At 44.9% G+C, this 17,238-nt stretch overlaps 1 protein-coding gene across 4 annotated transcripts in view; it reads left to right on the top strand.

The window, feature by feature from the left end:
- The first annotated feature begins 7,683 nt into the window (after nt 1-7,683).
- Nucleotides 7,684-17,238, top strand: part of CAV1 (caveolin 1) — a 38,980-nt gene continuing 29,425 nt past the window's right edge. Inside the window, exons 1-3 of one of the 4 annotated variants that reach the window (XM_059725951.1) lie at nt 7,694-7,907; nt 8,288-8,452; nt 10,913-11,009. In XM_059725951.1, coding sequence (XP_059581934.1) covers nt 7,878-7,907; nt 8,288-8,452; nt 10,913-10,966 — 249 coding nt within the window. In that variant the 5' untranslated portion in view covers nt 7,694-7,877 and the 3' untranslated portion in view covers nt 10,967-11,009. Of the gene's footprint in view, nt 7,908-8,287; nt 8,453-10,912; nt 11,010-17,238 lie in introns of all 4 variants that reach the window. The other 3 variants (XM_059725950.1, XM_059725952.1, XM_006265774.4) reach the window with 3 other exon arrangements.

The following is a 17,238-nucleotide window of genomic DNA, read 5'->3' as shown; positions in this document are numbered from 1 at the left end:
TAAATTGTCTATTCACAATATTTAACACTGTCCTTTTAATCTGACTTTTCAGAAAATGTTTTGTTGGCCTTTATAATGATCTTTATACTTGACTCTTATCTTTCCCCACCCTGACTCATTAGAATAATTGTGTGTTTGAAAAATATCCCAAAAGAAACGTTAACTTATGACTAAATAAGATCTCTCTCCCACCCACATAAGAACACTTAGGTGCATCCACTTTTTTTTTTTTTGAGACAGCTGAGAAGTTTGGACACCCCTTCAGCTTTGGGGCACTGGACCACACACTCACATCTAGCAGAAGCCAAAAAATGGTAACACCATTATTTTTACTGGGTGTGATCTTTTTCCCACCTGCAGAGATAAACTGTTGCTGTAAAGTTAAATGAACTTTGCTTTCTTAAAAAAATACATTGTTGGAAAAATGAACAGTTTTTGAGAAAAACAAATACAGCAAGGTCAAACACTGGACACTTTCTACCAAAATCATGCATTAATAGCTTGAGCATATAAAAGTTAGAATTTACTCCAAATAGCCAAAGTGAATATACTCAACTTGAGATGATAAAAGACATTGGAGTATATAGTGCAGTACACAACCTCAGTGTTGTAACTAAATCTCATCCTATAAGTTATTTCATATTTATTGATTTTGGACCCAGAAATGGCAAGACTCCTTCTGGTCTTTGGTTGAATAAAATGAACATGATTATGCTACAAATGTTTTAACACAAAGACATCTTCCCTCCTAAGATCTTTTTACTTAAATAAATCTCCAGAAGCAGCTATGAGGATTTCTTTTACTATTGTATTGTTCTTAGAGAAATACTGGTCATGTTCACCAATTCTCTTATGCCAATGGCCCAAATCACACAGTTTGGCACTATAGAAACTCCCCCCTGAACTCGAAGCAGTGTTCATGTAAGACTGTACACAAGGTAACTGACACTGCAGTGCTAATTAGCCATCCTGCAGTCCAAAACACATTCCAAAAGTTACTTCTAGTTCAAGAGATGGCATGGTTACAGCTGTACAACCTGTGAGGATGCAGTTACCTTGCACAACATGTTTCTGGTGCATACATGCTCAAGGAGTAGTTTCTTGGATACAAATAGGCAAGAAATACAGATTCACTCTAGACAACTTATCTTCTTCCTACTAAAATCAAGGGGAATATGAGGAACTTTTTCCATGCTCCAGTGACTGGCAATTGGAGGTGGCAACTGGAGGTAGGCAAACTGAAAACAAGGAGCACATAAGGTAATCAGTGATGGAACAAATGAAGTCATGAAGTCATCACTGAATGACTTTCAAGCAAAACTGAATGCCTTTCTAATACTTGACTTCCTTCAAAAGTTATGGGATTTGATGCAAAAAAATTATTCTATGGTCTGTTATACAAATTAGACTACATGATACCCACAATCTCTTCTGGCCTTAAAATCTGAAACAGGATGAATAAAACATGGCATATATAGTGAACAAATCATGCTGCTTGATACCACATACCAATTTGAGCAGAGCATCAGAGATGATAAAAGCAAAGTAGAAGAGTTATTGGGCGCTAAGGTACTTTAAGTATATGATTAGTTTGACTAAACTCTAAACTATAAAGCTATATTATGTACCTTTTCTTGTTCATCAAATTTGTTAGTACTGTATATGTTTAGTTATTGGTAGTTACTATTTGGGAGGAATCTGGCCAGTTCTTGTTAAAAATTAATTTTAAAAAAGTGAATCTCCAGGGGCTGATTCTGATCCCAATCACACTTTCAGGGATCACCAACCTATAGCCCTCAAGATTGAATTCTGCCTGCAGCAGCTTGGGGGGTCAGCAGCACACTGTAGCTCAGGTAGCAGTGTGGATATCCCCAGTCCTCCCACCTGCTTTGTTCCATTTATTCCTTCTTCAGAAACTAGGGTCCCAAACTAGGGGACTTTTACATGTGCTCTGGAGGTGTGTGGGGGTGGGGGTGCTTTAATAAGAGCAGCTCTCAGAGCCCCTCTAATTAAAGCGCCACAGCGTTTCATGTATTAGTGTCCCCACGCTTCAAAATAGCAGTGGCGGCACTTAAACTGAAGTTCGTTCAACAAGCTTTAGCTCAAACACCCCTGCTGCCATTTTGAAGCACGGGGACACTAATACACAAGATACGGAGGCTGGCTGAAGCATGGTAGTTACCACGCTCCAGGACACTTGATTAATCAAGTCTGCTCTGATGCATTATAATTACAGTGCATTGGAGCATCCCTGCAGCACATGTACAGGCAAGAGGATCCAACTGCCTGCCTCATCCCATCTATTCCTTCTGCAGCATCTCTAGACCGCCCAGCTGTCTCTTCTCTCTTCCTATGGCACTGCCATATTTAATCCTCAGTATCATTGCTGGCAACTTGAACCAGTAGAAAGGATGTGTGCAGTTAGCTTGGGGATTCTGGGGAGTAGAGATCTGCAGCCCGTGACAGAGTTCTGGATTGCAAGCAAAAGCAGATGGCAACAAAAGGTTACCAACCCCATGCACTAGAATATAGCAGGAATAGGCCTGGTGACCCCCATAAATTACCCATATGTCCATAGAAGAATGATTCCCAATGAACAGATACACTTGTGAAACTGTTACAATCCAGTCTCTTAGACTGCTGTTTAGAGAGTTTTGAGTAGCCCTGAGGAGGACTGAGGAATCATTCTTTGTATCTGGTAATCTAGTCATGTGCCCCAAACCCTTCACCTTAATATGAACACGCTTGCTTGATCTGCAAGCACTCTCTTTAATTCTACATTTAGCCTTCAGACCTGAGTAGGTTCCTGTCATGTTTTATTATGTCTTTAGATTTTTTTTTTCACACCACAATGGGCCATATAGAATGATAGAAGTTAGGCTTGGAAGGGACCTCAGGAAATTATCTATTCCATCCCCCTGCTCACAGCAGGACCATCCCCAACTAGATCATCCCAGCCATATAATCGCAAAATAAATCATGCCGATTGCAGAGCTCTTGCTTAAGCATGTTGTGTCTATGGATACTACATTTAAGTTGCTTTGGTTGCTTGGCTCTTATGAACAAAGTGACATTGGTGGAGGTAGAGATTACTTTCACCATTCTTATCTGTACAGAGATAGATACAACTCAACAAAGTTGTTAGCATTTATGCAGTTTCCTCTGGTCACTCCTAGCTTCATGAGACAACATGGTTCCTTTCAGTTTGTAAATCCCTTGATCTGGAACTCATCTTGCAGAGTTTATACATTCTGCCAACTTTGAATATTCTTTGAATTGCAGTGATGTTATAATCTTTCTTGACTTAGAGACTTCTAAGGAATGGGATTAAAGCTGTGCAGAATTAAAAAAATCTGAGACTACTTAGCTTTGCAGTTAACAAATATATGCTTAACTTACTGCTAAATCACCCTTAAGGCATGCAATAATACTTGAATAACGCTATTTGTGAAACTGACAGATTTAAACATCCCTAACCGAAAAAAAACAGCTGTTCTTCAAGCTGGTCGAAAAATCTCAGCAAAGCTAAATTTCTAGTTTCAAGGGTTCTACATTTATACAAACATATTTCTTAATGAAGCTCATGGATATATTGGATAGGGAGGGGGCAGTATTTTCCTGGTACTATTACTAAGCTAATTAATATTTTCCTGGTTTAAGGTAATAACCAATAAAAGAAGTTCACATGTTAGAGCACAGCTGGTTTGAACTGTGAAAAATAACAGCCTTAAAATACTTTGTTCCAAAAGCTTATTAGCAATTTTAAAAAATGAAGGGTGAGAAAAGAGTTAAAACCATAAGAACTGCCATTTGCTGGGTTACACTATAAGTCCATCTTTTCCACAGGTCCATTGTGTCAAGTGGCAAAGTGGATGCTGAAAGAGAGAGTGAACTGGGTATGACCAGGGTTTTTTCCACTGTTTGCCTCTCACTTGCAGGCTCCAGCATGTAAGTTCTAGCAAGTTCTGCTTCAGAGGCTGTATCCCTAACTCCAGTGCTCAGTACAATAGCTACTGATGCCCTTTTTCTCCAACAATCTGTCCAGTCCCTTTTTGAATCCCTTTTTGAGTTACTACATCATCACTGGTAACTATTACTATAATGTGTTCATACTGCTTTTCTACCATGTACATTTGTGTATATGCCTGAACTTTCATTTTGGGGAATGAACCTCAGGAGTTGGGTTTTTTTTCCTTTTTTTAATAGCCCAAAGGCACTATATGAAGTTTGCCTCTATTCTCTTTGGTGTCCAGCTGTGTCAAATACCAGTACACTTGCTTTCACTACGTGTGCATTAATGCGCCATTCCTAACACACATTAAATTTAGTACCTCCAATATGAGGTATTAAATAAAAGTGCAGTAGGCTGTGCTAATGTACAGTAGTGCAAGCACATGCATTTTAGATGATTTTTTAGAAGTAGGGCTGGAAGGAACCTCCAGACGTCACGTAGTCCAATCCCCTGACTGAGGCAAGATCATCCCTATCCAAACCATCCTATATAATCCATAATCTAAACTCTTCATAAAACTACTGTCAACCCTGACACAACACAGACCTAACACCCTAACCTGCCACAGGTAAAGCAGATGAATCATGGCAGCCAACATCCTGCTTCATAGAATCATAGAAAGTGAGGGTTGGAAGGGACCTCTGGAGGTCCAACCCTCTGCTCAAAACAGGACTGTCCCCAACTGTATCATCCCAGCCAAGGCTTTGTCTACCTAGATCATAAAAACCTCTAAGGATGGAGATTACACCACCTCTCTGAGTAGGCTCTTCCAGTGCTTTACTACCCTCCTAGTGAGAAAGTTTTTCCTCATATTTAACCTAAACTTCCCTTGCTGCCACTTGCGAGCATTTCTCCTTGCTTTGTCATCTGCCATGGCTGAGAACGATCTAGCTGCATCCTCTTTATAACCCCCCTTTAGGTAGTTGAAAGCTGTTATTAAATTCCCCCTCAGCCACCTTCTTTCCAGGCTAAATAAGCCCAGTTCCCTCAGTCTCTCCTCATAAGCAGGGATCTGGGTTTTCTGTTTCCCACAGAAAAACAGAGAAAACCATGGATTTCCCATTTTTATCAGAGAAAATGTGGATTTTCCCTTTTAGAAGAGAAACCTCTGGATTTCCCCCTTTTGCAAAGAGCTCTGCAGGCTGGCTGAGTTCCAGCCTACAAGAGCTGTTTGCAAAAGAGGCAGGAAACCCTCAACCCTGCCAGGAGGGGAAAAGAGGGGGGAAGGGTGAGGCCTGATACTCGCACTTACCGGAGGCTGCTTCAGGCTCACTTTTCTTGCTGGAGATAAGTGGGGCTTGGGGGTTGTGGGGCAGGGCTGAGGAGGGGGGGAGGGGGAAGCTGGCTAGGGGCTGAGGGAGCGGGGAGGTTTGCAGCTGGCCAGGCACTCTGGCCAGGAGGGGGTTTGCAGCCTCCCCACTCCCAGCTGGAGTGCCCAAGCTGGCTGGGGGCTGAGGAAGCGGGGAGGTTGGTAGCCAGTTGGGCACTCCGGCTGGGAGGGAGGGAGGAGGGTTTGCAGCCTTCCACACTTCCTCAGCCCCCAGCCAACTTGGGCACTCTCTGGCTGGGAATGGGGGGTTTGCAGCTGACCAGGCACTCCGGCCAGGAGCGGGGAGACTGCAAACCCACCATCCCCTGGCTGGAGTGCCCGGCCAGCTGCAAACCCTGGGTCACAAATGCTGCACTTCCCGCTCTGCTGCCTCCCCCAGACCCTCTGGAGCGCAACATGTGTGACTGGTGTGGCAGGACACAGCAGGGCCACACACGAAAGCTGCCTGCCACTGCAAGCTCCGCGCTGCCCTGGCGATGCTTCCTCTGTGTGCATGGGGGCAGTGCAGGGTTCTGCCCCTCACAGCTGCCCTCGCCTGCAAAGGACGAGTGGCCAGGGCAGCACGGAGCTTGCAGCAGCAGGCAGCTTTCGTGCGCATCCCCCCCTGTGCGCTGCTGCGCTGGTTTGCACATGCTGCACTCCAGAAGGCCTGGGGAAGGGCAGCACGAGCCCACAGCACACACCCACCCACCCTCCCCCCACCCCATAGATCTGGGGGTCACAGGTCCCCCCTGCCCCCCAGGAGTGCATGCTGCCACTGGGAGCTGGCCCTGCCTGAGCCTGCAGCAGGCAGGCAGCAGGGGGGGTAGCCGGCTCATGCTCCTGCTGTAGTAGTTGCTGCCTTCCATTAGGGGCAGGGGGCTGCAGACCTGGGTCCCTGGCCCCATAGCCCTGGCAGCTGGGGGGCAGGCACTGTGGGTAGGGGGCAAGAGGCACAAGCAGGGCTGGGAGGATGGAGGGGGAGGGACACCAGCAGGGCTGTGGGGGCATTTAATTTTAACCACAGGTTTGGGGATTTTTATCAGAGAATTTGCATTTTTTTATCATGGAAAACCAGAATCCCTGCTCATAAGCCATGTGCCCCAGCCCTCTAACCCTTTTTGTTGCCCTCTGCTGGGCTCTCTCCAATTTGCTCACATCCTTTCTGTAGTGGGGGTCCTACACCTGGACATAGGACTCCAGACGTGGCCTCACCAGTGCCAAATAGTGGGGAGTGATGGAAACCAACCACAAAGTTGATTAAATACAGCCAACCCTGACTCTGACTATAAAACACATGGCCCAAAACGTACAAACATACTGATGAGAATCTACCACAATGACAGTTTAGCACAACCCACTCCTGAACCCATCTCTATGAAACGTTGTCAATACAGGTTTCCCTCACTTTATGCGGGTTCTGTATGTGCAAATTCACTCTTATGCGATGACCCTTTTTATACCAAAAATTCATTATATGCATGGCAAATTCACTTTTATGCAATTGGTGTAGTGGAAGCCCGCAGTCAGGTGCTTTGTGCAGTGCAGTGTGGGAGTGGTGTGCACCAAAATATAGTCTCCTGTGTCGACCTGTGCTCCTCACTCGGTGTCCGTGACACGTGTTTCTGTCATTGCCATCCCCATTATGATAGTGCCCTGTGCTCGTGTCTGCTGTTGGGGAGTACCAGAACTGTCTTGTAAAAATGGGTCTGGGGGTCAGTACGGTCAAGGTCTTGAAATGTATCCCTAGTTGTTACATTGTAAAGTAGGTTTCCTTTATGTGAATTTGAGTTATGCGCCGTTTTCCAAGACCGCATGTACAGCATAAAGCGAGGGAAACCTGTATGCACTCAAGAGATCAGGGGTAGAGAGGGCCATGCCCCCAGTGCAGAAGAAGGCAGCCTGCCAGCCACAGTCTGTAGCAATCTGACCAGGGGGTCAAATTGCTTCTTGACCGCAAATCTGGGGATGGCTCAGACCCTGAGCGGAGAGACAAGACCCTCAGGCTGTGGTCCCAGCAGGAGCGTTGGCACAGCCCAGTCTAAGCCCCCGGCCCTGGTGGCTGTAGCCAACACCCCAAGCCTCCGAGGGGGGCTTACAACCACCCTGCCACATGCACGCAGCAGAAGGGTGGACGGGGGCCATCGGTAAAGCCTCCCATTGAAAACGTCGCCTAGGTTTTTTCCCCCTCGGACTCTCCCCGTGGCTAATGCCAGAGCGGACACGCTGCCAAGCGCTGGCACGGACGGGGCCCGGGGGAGGAGGGCAGGACAAGCGCCGATCGCGACAGTAATCGCCCCATTTTGGAGGACTCCCAGTTTCCCCAAGCGCCGGGGGCTGCGTGTCAGCGCCTGTCGGCGGGGACCAGCCCAGCTCCAGCCGCGCCGGGGGCGGGAAACGTCCCGCTGCAACACCCCGGCCGCCGCCTCGGGGCCGGGCCGGGCGGAAACCGCGGAGGCAAGTGCGAGCGAGCGGCGGGAGGCGCTCAGTGTGCCGCGGTCCCCGCGCCGGGCCGGACGGGGCGCCCAACCCAGCCCCGCGCTCATCGCCGCCAGCATGTCCGGCAGCCACTACGTGGACTCCGAGGTAGGCGCTGCCGCCACCTGCGCCCGCACTTGCCCGCGCCCACCCCCGGGATGAGGCGCGGGCGAGGCTGTCTGCAGGGCAGCGGGGCTCGTCGGGGCGGGAGACCCGCGCTCGCACCGGGGCGGGGGGGGTCGCGTCCCGGCCGGCCGGCGCTGCCCGGGCCGGGGGTGGGGGGGCCGGGGCCGGGGCCGGGCCCCCTGGCGGCGGGCGGGCGGGCGGGCGGCCGCGCCTGGCCCCGAGGGGTGTGGTGTCGGCGCGGCGCTTGGTTAAAAGCCGCCCTGGAGGCGGCGGGCGCCAGGTCCCCGCGCGCCGCAGGCTGCAGGCAGGGCGAGCCCGGCGCCCCTCACCGCCTCCGCTCCGCTCCGCTCCGCTCCGCCCAGGGGCTGCTGCACCCCGCGCCCGCCCGCGACCAAGGCAACATCTACAAGCCGCACAACAAGGCGATGGCCGAGGAGCTGAGCGAGAAGGAGCTGCACGACGTGCACACCAAGGAGATCGACCTGGTCAACCGCGACCCCAAGCACCTCAACGACGACGTGGTGAAGGTAAAGCGGGGCCGCGTCCTTCCCCCTCCCTCCCCACCTGCCGCGCGGCGCCGCGGGACGAGCCTCGTGCTGGAGCTGCCGCCCGACGGGCAGCGGGCGCTGCGGGGCGCGCCGGGCTGCGGGGCCGGGCCGGGCCGGGCCGGGCCCTGTGTTGGACACAGATCAGGTGCGGGGCTGTCTCCCTGAGCCACTTTGCCTGTGAGCTAGCTTCCTCCCCACCCGGCGTCCAAATGCAGACCGCGGGCAGGGCCGCCTTCTGGCTTTGTGTTCCTGTGCTCCAGTCCTGAAATGGTCAGGGAGCCAGAGCAGAGCAAACCACCGGCTGTCCCTGTGTATGGGTCTCTGCTCAGACCTGGAACTCAAAGGCTGATGGGTTTGGCAGGCCTGAGTCCATGGGTGTGTGCTGGGCCCCTCTGGATCAGAGAGGTAGCAGAACGGATCGCCCTGTTAGCAGAGAGATTTGATATCCCTCCCTCTGCAGAGGGATTTTATATTGCACATGCAAAGGCTGTGGACACTGTTGTCCAAATTTGTCAGCGGCTGGGCAGACGGCCACTCTCCAGGCATTGCTAGCGTGGTTCAGACCCAGCAAGGTCCAGCAACATAGTGCTAAATCAGCATTTCTCAACCTGTGGGTCGTGACGCTAACGTGGGTCGCAAGAATGTATGAAAGGGTCATGAAGAAACTTTAATAATTGATTCTCCTTTAAAGGACAAAACCATGGGAAACTGTGGCTTCTCCCTTGCAGGCTGCTTGCCACTGCACCCCCCTCGCCCCACACACTCACCCCTTGCCCCACACACTGCAGGCCTGGGGCGGGGGACAGTGGGTCGGGACTGGCCATCGATGTTTACAAATGTGTCCTGGTACAAAAAAGGTTGAGAACTGCTGTGCTAGAAGACCCTGTCTGTAGGTCAGGAGATAAAGTCTACCTTTCCAGGTCTGTGGATACAAAAGAAGAGACTTTCAGAAAGGTTTTCCGTTCTTTCCCTAGACTTTCTGTTATTCTGTCCCCAATTTAAATATATTTCCACTTTGGTCCCCTCTGAATGCAGGTTGGTAATTGATGCCTGTTGGTCTGAATCCAGTATGATGCTGGGCACATCTACACATTCATTAATGTGTTTTTGCCAATGCACATTAAATTTTAGTACCTCCATTGTGAAGTAGCAGAACAAGGCACTTGGCCTATTTTAATGCATATTAGCGAAAGCACAGTTTTTGTGACACTTAAATGCACATTAAAATGGGCTAATGTGCATTAAAGTGCATGTGTAGACAGGCCCACTGAGTGTCAGTCAGGTTGCACTAATTGCAAGGTACTCGGCACAGCAGGGACTCACCATACCGCTGCATCAAGCCCTGCAGCTTTTTTCAGGGAACTCTTTAAATGTTACTGGATTTGCAGAGAAGTAAACGTTGTTAAACTTCTGTGTGCAGTAAATCAGCCTGCAAACATTATATAACAGTGCCAAATTTAATTTGCAAACCAGTAATTATTTTTAAAGAAAGAGAATTTTGTTTTCCTTTCAGTCATGGAAGAGAAACTGTGGGAAGGGGAATGAAAGAGTTCAGAGAGGAGTATCCATTATTGCCCATTGCAAGCTGCAACAGCACTAGAAGAAGCAGCAAAACCTTCTAAGGATGAGTCAGAGCCCCCAGGCAGCCTGGAATCTGGGTCTCAACAGCACATAACTAATAGAGAAAGAAAAATCCTACTGGGAAAAGAGGTTACCATGGATGGAAAAAACTCATAACTATCTTAAAAGAAACTGAAATGTACAAAGTGCATCCCTTCCTGCCTCCACAATAATTGAGGATGGTTGTTTGTTACGGCCAATGGCCCACAAGGTTAGAACATAAGAGGACCTTAAAGAAAATACTTTGGTCCCTCTCTCCAAAACCATCATGGATTCCTTCCCCCCACAAATGCACTAGTTGTGAACCAAAGAAGACAGCAGGTGAGCCCTGTATTAAATGACAAATAATGTAATCAGTTGTCATATCAAGACACAGAAACGTATCAGACTAAGTAAGATATTTTCAGTCTTCAGATCCCCATCCTGACCAACAACCTGCACATCTGTTTTTGACAGCAACGATGTCTGCAAAACTTGCCACTTCTGGAGAGCAATATTTTTCTATCTAGCTACAACACAAACACATATGCTGCCCTAGTTTCTTGTATAAAATTCAGTTCAGATCTGAATTCAATAAATTCAATACTGATCTGCATTTTACCAAAGTTTAAGTTTCTTTGGATATCTTTGAAAGCTTAGCTCAGCGGGAGGAATTTGAGATTGTTTCTAGTCCCAGTGAGCATGACAAAAAGTTCCTGGGGTGGCAGCCAAACCTAGGACCTTACTCTGGAGCTAGCCACTGGCCTCCTATGTCATTCTGGACAAATCATTTTGCTTTTTTTGTTTTCTTTCCTGCCATTTGTCTGTCTCGTGTACTAGTTGCTGAGGGCAGTGTGTCTCAAGAAAAGCAAGAAAGTTGTGACCAGTACCTAGCACAATTCTGCCTCAGCCTCATTTTGGGTCTCTAAGTTCCAAGGCAAGTAATAAACGAATTAACACTTCAGAGTGTTTGTAGTGAGAATTATGGCTGAGGCCTACCTCTACTTTAAGATATTTTTGTTTCTCCAAATTCAACCTCCATGTGTTTCTTGCCTCTTTGCTGTGAGATTTGTACAGTAAAATGGAAACGGGGGGCAAGCAAATCAACCATGAGACATAAATGATCAGACAAGGGAACAAGGAATCTGCTCTGTAAGCAACTCTTTAAAAGGCCTCAGTGTTGCCTGCATTCAAATAATTCCCATAACAAGTTTTAAAAATAACCCTAGCTTGGGAGAAGCAAGGGACGTGTTCCCCTGATGTACTGCGCAGAGCAGTGCAGTTAACTGTGTCTGTACAGTGTCCTCTGCACCAGATAAATTAGCTGCATAGAGAAGGGCGGGGAAGCAGAATGATGCCAAATCAACAGGAATCATGAAAAGGGGAGTACCCCTGTTCCAGATCTCTGTAAGCAGGACTATTACAGAAGCTCTAAGCCCATACTAAAGGTATTGGATCTTGGCTTCCATTACAATATGTCTTTAAAGCTTCTATTGCATGGAAACAAAGTGCCATATTATTTTCTGGAAAGCTGAAAAGAATAAAAAAAAATGCATTTTAACAGACAGGAGATAACTAGAACTCGCTGTACACAAGATCCTCACAACTAAGGTGAAATGGCAGCACTGTTTGGACTTCTTTAAGAGGAAGCAGCATCTAGTGGTTTGAGAATTAAATTGCTAAAGAGCTGCCTTCTTTTCCAATCTAATCTGTTCAGTCAGAAATCAGTCAGGGTATGGAGGAGGGGTGGACTAGAAGGCAAACCCACCCTCAGCCTTGCTGTCAAGCCAGTGCAGTCCAGTCAGAACTCTGGTCCCTACAAACAGGGACAATAGATAATTTTCCCTCCTTTCTCTGCCTCAGAGGAGGAATAAAGGGATGGGCTGATGGCTTCACTCAGTGCAATGGCCCAGGGAATTGGTTAACCAAACAGAGAGTAGTAAGAGGATCTAGCAGCAGGCACACTGTCCCTGTTCATGTGTATGCTCCACGATGCTGCCTGCCATACATAGAATAGCCTTACAGTTATGTATAGCTCATATGCCACCACTAACTGAAGAACTGCACTTTGTGATTTCTATACTGCATGTGTCACCTATATGAGAAGAAACATAACTAATAGGTCAAAAATATTTGACCTTTACCACACAGTCTGCACTGAACAATCATCTGCCTTTCATCATTTCTGTAGGGGGTCAAGAATCATTTCCAGTATACTGAAGAAGTTTACTTTATCCTTTAGTGCTTTCTCACCCTCTGTTCTTCTTAGTATTGTACCCCACAGCACAATGGGGTTTTCTTCATCTTAGTGCCAAATTATGGCTCTGCAAGCCTGTGAAGTATTAGGGCACAGAAAGTACCTCTAGTGGTTGAGTACTTGAATAAGACATAATGGCTTTCACAGAGGCTGGTCACAGCAGGTTGTAGAAGCGAGCAACCTGGGCAATTACCCAAGACTCCGCTTCATTAAGTTAATGCAAGTAGGGTAGGGGAAGGAGGGAGGGGCTAATGTCTTAGCCTTTGACCTGGGCCTCTACACATTTAATAAGAGGTCTGTTGCTTGGTGAAGCACAGTAAAGAAAGACGTAGCTTGTGCTTCCCTATTAAATTGCACGAGGTGTGTTGGCCATGGCCAAACTCCTTAAGTCTAGGTATGCCCCAACCCTTCTGGACCAGGGAACACTACCAGTGATACAACTAGCTGTTTTCTACCATTGTGGTTATGAGCGCAGCCAGATAATGACTGTCTTCTCCAAAGGGAGAAGGAGGTTCTTGTTGCCCCTTACACCCTCTCAGAAATCCATGTTTTTTCTAATTTGTTTCTAAAGGATGTGAACATCAACTGTTTAGTACTCAAGAGATCCTTCTTTCCCGGAAAACATCTGATTTTAGAACAAATACAAAAAAACAAGGAACTTCTGCACCCATTTTAATTTGCAAAAATGCACGTCATTTTGGCTTAAATACAATTGTGTATTCAGTCCTTCTACTTTAACCACTTACTCAGCTAGAGGTAGTTCAGGGTAGAATTCTTCTTCAGCAATCCCGCACAGTCAAGAATGATTGTCTTCCATTGTTGTCTTATCTGTGGGTCTGAAGATGTCTGACAAGACTGATCCAGGATCAACAGAATTAAATCTATTCCAGAATCTTTGGTCAAACGTTAGCAAACAGGACATACTCCATTTCCAGTGATATCTGGGACAGAAGTCCTATTCAATCAGTCCAGTGAGCCTGGCCTGGCATTCCTTCTTTGTATACTTAAAACTATTTATAATTCTCAGGCCAGTGCACAAAGAGCAAAAGAGTAATATTAAGGTAAATTAACTTCTTATACAAATGCTTTACACTTAGCTACTCATCAATTACCATTGTGTTGAGAACAGTATAAATATACAGATAGGCATCTAGGGGGACAGAGCACTTTCTCCAAGTTCTGTCAAGGAATATTTTAGTTCACAAACTTCCTGTGAGAAAAAGCAATCCATCCTCTACAACTGGGAAAATGAAGGCGCAGAAATATGGTGACTCATCCAAAATCGTGTAGGGAGTCAGTGGCAATCCCAGCAGTGGAATTCAGATACAGTGGATAAAATGCTGTGGTCAACCAGGGCACCTTTCTGTCAGGAAAAGATGGTATTTTTGGCACAGGCTCTTTCTTCATTTCTTCATAGTGTTGGCAGTTGAGTCAAATATTAGTTGTTGTTTTCAGGTTGGTTTTAGTTCTTGGCTTTTAAAGTCAACTTAGATCCAAGTATTTGAATAAACTTTGGTTGTACATATAATGTAGATGTTTATTTTATACACTTCTTCCATAATAAGTTCTACTTTTCCAATGCAGAGACTAGATTCACCACTTTGTGTTCACTGATTTACAATTGGATTAATATAGTGAGAGAACTGAGGCAGGCTCCACCCATTTCAAAGCACCAGTCTTCCTTTACATAGAAGAAGGTGGGCGCTGGACATGGAGTTCTGAACATTCAGCACAACATTCATGGTGGTTTATCAGTTCTTGCATTTGTTCTAATCAAAGCCTTATTCTCAGATATTTTGTTTATACTTAAGCTCCTGGCATAATTAAACCCTTATGAATTGGCTTCCTGTTTAACACGGTGGACATGATTCATAACTGAATAGGAGAGTGTTTATTTGTTTGCTATGGTGACAGAGCTAAATATCCAGTATTGAGGCTTCTTCACAGAATACAAATGTTATCAGGTCTTACTATAGTCAACATAATTCAACAGATTGGATTTAACAAGAGAAATTTAGAAGCTATTTGACAAGCTCAAGTTAGAATTTTCAGTGACAATGTGTGGCTAAATATTCCCGTTAGGGACAGAATTTCCTCTGTTATATACAGTGTGGATGTCTTTAGCTCAAAAGTTTCCATTAACTAAAGCAGAAAGAATCAGTGGCAAGAATCAGTAAAATGTATACAAGAGAGAGAACTGCATACCAAGTTCAAAAAGAGATTTATTTCCTTTAACTTTGACAGGTTTAAGGTTGCAATTAGCAATAAACTCAAATAAATAGACTGGAAAAAATAAGAGACATGTGCAAACTGGAGACAAAAATCCCTGTAAATCAAGGTCTGTCTGTTTCCCTCTATCCTCAGATGCCTCTGTTAATAACTATAAACTGTAGGCCTCATGATTAGAGCTGCACAGTAATTGATTTTTTCAGTTCATGGGATTTTGGTTTGGGTTGGTTCAAAACGCACTTTTTTTGCTTTGTGCAATTTCATTTTATAATTTTAACCTCTATAACCCTTTACTAAATGCTGTTGATTTTCTCAATCAAAATATTGCTTTAAAAACTTTGAAACAAAGTTTTGACTTTCCTGAATTGTTCTTCTTTTCTGGCTGAAATGATTCACCGAATTTGGTACAAGTTCATGAATAGTTCGAAAGTTCCCCTAATTGCATTTCAGGTGAATAAATTATTTGCCAAAAAATTCACCCATTTTTACTTGTGATAGTCTCTAATGGCCACCCTGCCTTGCCCTGCCCTGCCCTGCCCTGCCTTCTCACTGGTTCAGAGGCATAAGCTTTCAAAGGCAGCAGCCTACTTGATCACTTATGAAAGCTTATATCATTCTAAGCCACTTATACTGCTCTGAACAAGTTAGTCTATAAAGGTACCACCCTGCCCTGCCTTCTGACCAACACAACTCTATTGTCTGACCAACACAATCACTCTATTATGATTAGAGAGAGCCAAATTCATCCATAGAGTAACTCTAAAGATTTCAGAGGAGTCATATCTGGGATGAATTTGGTCTGTAGCCTTTTGCTTGTCCGTTATATTTGCTATCTTTTCAAATAAATGGGAACTGATACATTTTATATATGAAGTAAGAAGGCACCATCACAGCTTAAGATAAAAGTACAACATTACTTGTTCAGACTGCTGCTGTGCTGAGTTAAGTCTGGGATTTTCAGGAGAATGTAAGGGAGTCTTAGGGGAACATATAATTCCTTTCATCTCCTTTGAAAATTCCTATCCTAACTCTTATCAAATAGAAACAAATCCACTATAAGGCTATGCTAATATTTCTTTAAGCCCACATTTCTAAGACCTCAATCCTTTTGTGACCTTGGACATCCATAGACATACCTCTCCAGTCCTGTTCAGAGTTCATTACTGATCAAGGTCAGGGATATACTGTCTTCATAAAATGTTGAAAATAAGTTCTTTTAATTCTTTATCTGAGGAGCAGAAACCATTACAAATAACTCAGTCAATTTAAGGGAAGGGTGTGTCACAGAATACTTAGCAGAGGTAAACCGGGTATGGGAAAATATACTTTTTCCAAAGATGTGTTAATACAGTCTTCAATTAGTTTTTAGTAACTAAGTCAACTGTGCTATATATGTTGAGAGGAGGAGGAGCTTTACATGTGAAAGCACAAAGTAATTCATGTAGAACCTGACCCAGCATCCAATAACATTAGTGTGGTACTTTTTTGTTTTAGGGGGCAGTGAAGTCTGTCAAAATTGTTTACTAAATGTTTTAGTTCTCATAAACAGTACCTAATGCTGTTTGTTTGAATATTTATATTATGCATATACTTATTTTCAGATTCCCTAAGTACAAAGAAATTAATTAAACATTTCAAACTAACACAGTAAAACCAAAATGCAACTTAAAAAAGAGATTCAGCTTTTGAAACATGTAATGGTCTTGCTGGACACCAGCTTCCAGAAAAGGAAACAGCAGCTTCATTTCCTCTGTGACAAGTTTATTCTGGCAGTATCAGAGACATTTTTCCAGAGGAACTGGCTGGTAGGACTCCACCACCTGCACAGGAAGCACAGCAGCGTTTCAGATTGTTGCAGGAGCCTCTTTGGGTGGCTGTTCCTTAAAATCTCATAGCTCATATTGGGATAGGCCAGATGAATAAAAAGAAACCTCTAGAGAGAGTCTTATTATGGCAAAAATTGTATTGGTAAAAGTTGGTGAAGCTATTCCAGTGAACACATAAATACATGTATAACTTTACTTGCGTGGGCAGTTCCAATAATGTAAACTGTACTGCCCATCTAATCGGAGTCAAGCATGTGTTAAATGCATGCTGCATCATGACCTTGGCTGGAATCAAAAGTCCAGCATAGTGCCAGGGAGCAAGATGCTTTTCTTAGAAAGACAGTAACCTTGGAACTTCCTGAATAATTAGTAGCAAATCACTACTTTGATGGATTTCACCTTTTTTTTCAGTCTGTGAAATGACAATGTGCAAATCACAATTTCCTAACTTTCTCAAAGTGTTCCATTATTTAAATTATCCTATGAATGTATCAATTACTTGCAAGTAACATGATGAAATTATTTGATATTAAAAAGTGAATATTTGATCAATGTTATTTTTGATTGAACACATGGAACATATCTCTTCCATGACTGGAGAAGCCTATGCCTTAGAGTCAGTTTTCCAGTGTGAATACCCTTATTTACAAATACACCACTTGCTTTCTGGGAATACTTTCTAGCACTCACTGAAGATTCACTATTTCCATGAACTTTCTTGCCAACAAGCTCATTTATTAAATAGTATGGAAAGAGAACACAAAGCAGGAAAGCAATACAAACAAATTCATTTAAAAGTTGGAACTAACATTTCTGGTCAAATGTTTTTTATTTGTTTGGGTTTGTTTGGGGTT

The sequence above is a fragment of the Alligator mississippiensis genome, chromosome 4 (assembly GCF_030867095.1).
Source record: "Alligator mississippiensis isolate rAllMis1 chromosome 4, rAllMis1, whole genome shotgun sequence".
NCBI classification, from domain to species: domain Eukaryota; kingdom Metazoa; phylum Chordata; order Crocodylia; family Alligatoridae; genus Alligator; species Alligator mississippiensis.
Note: the sequence above shows the minus strand (reverse complement) of the source record. Positions and strands in the feature narration are given on the sequence as shown.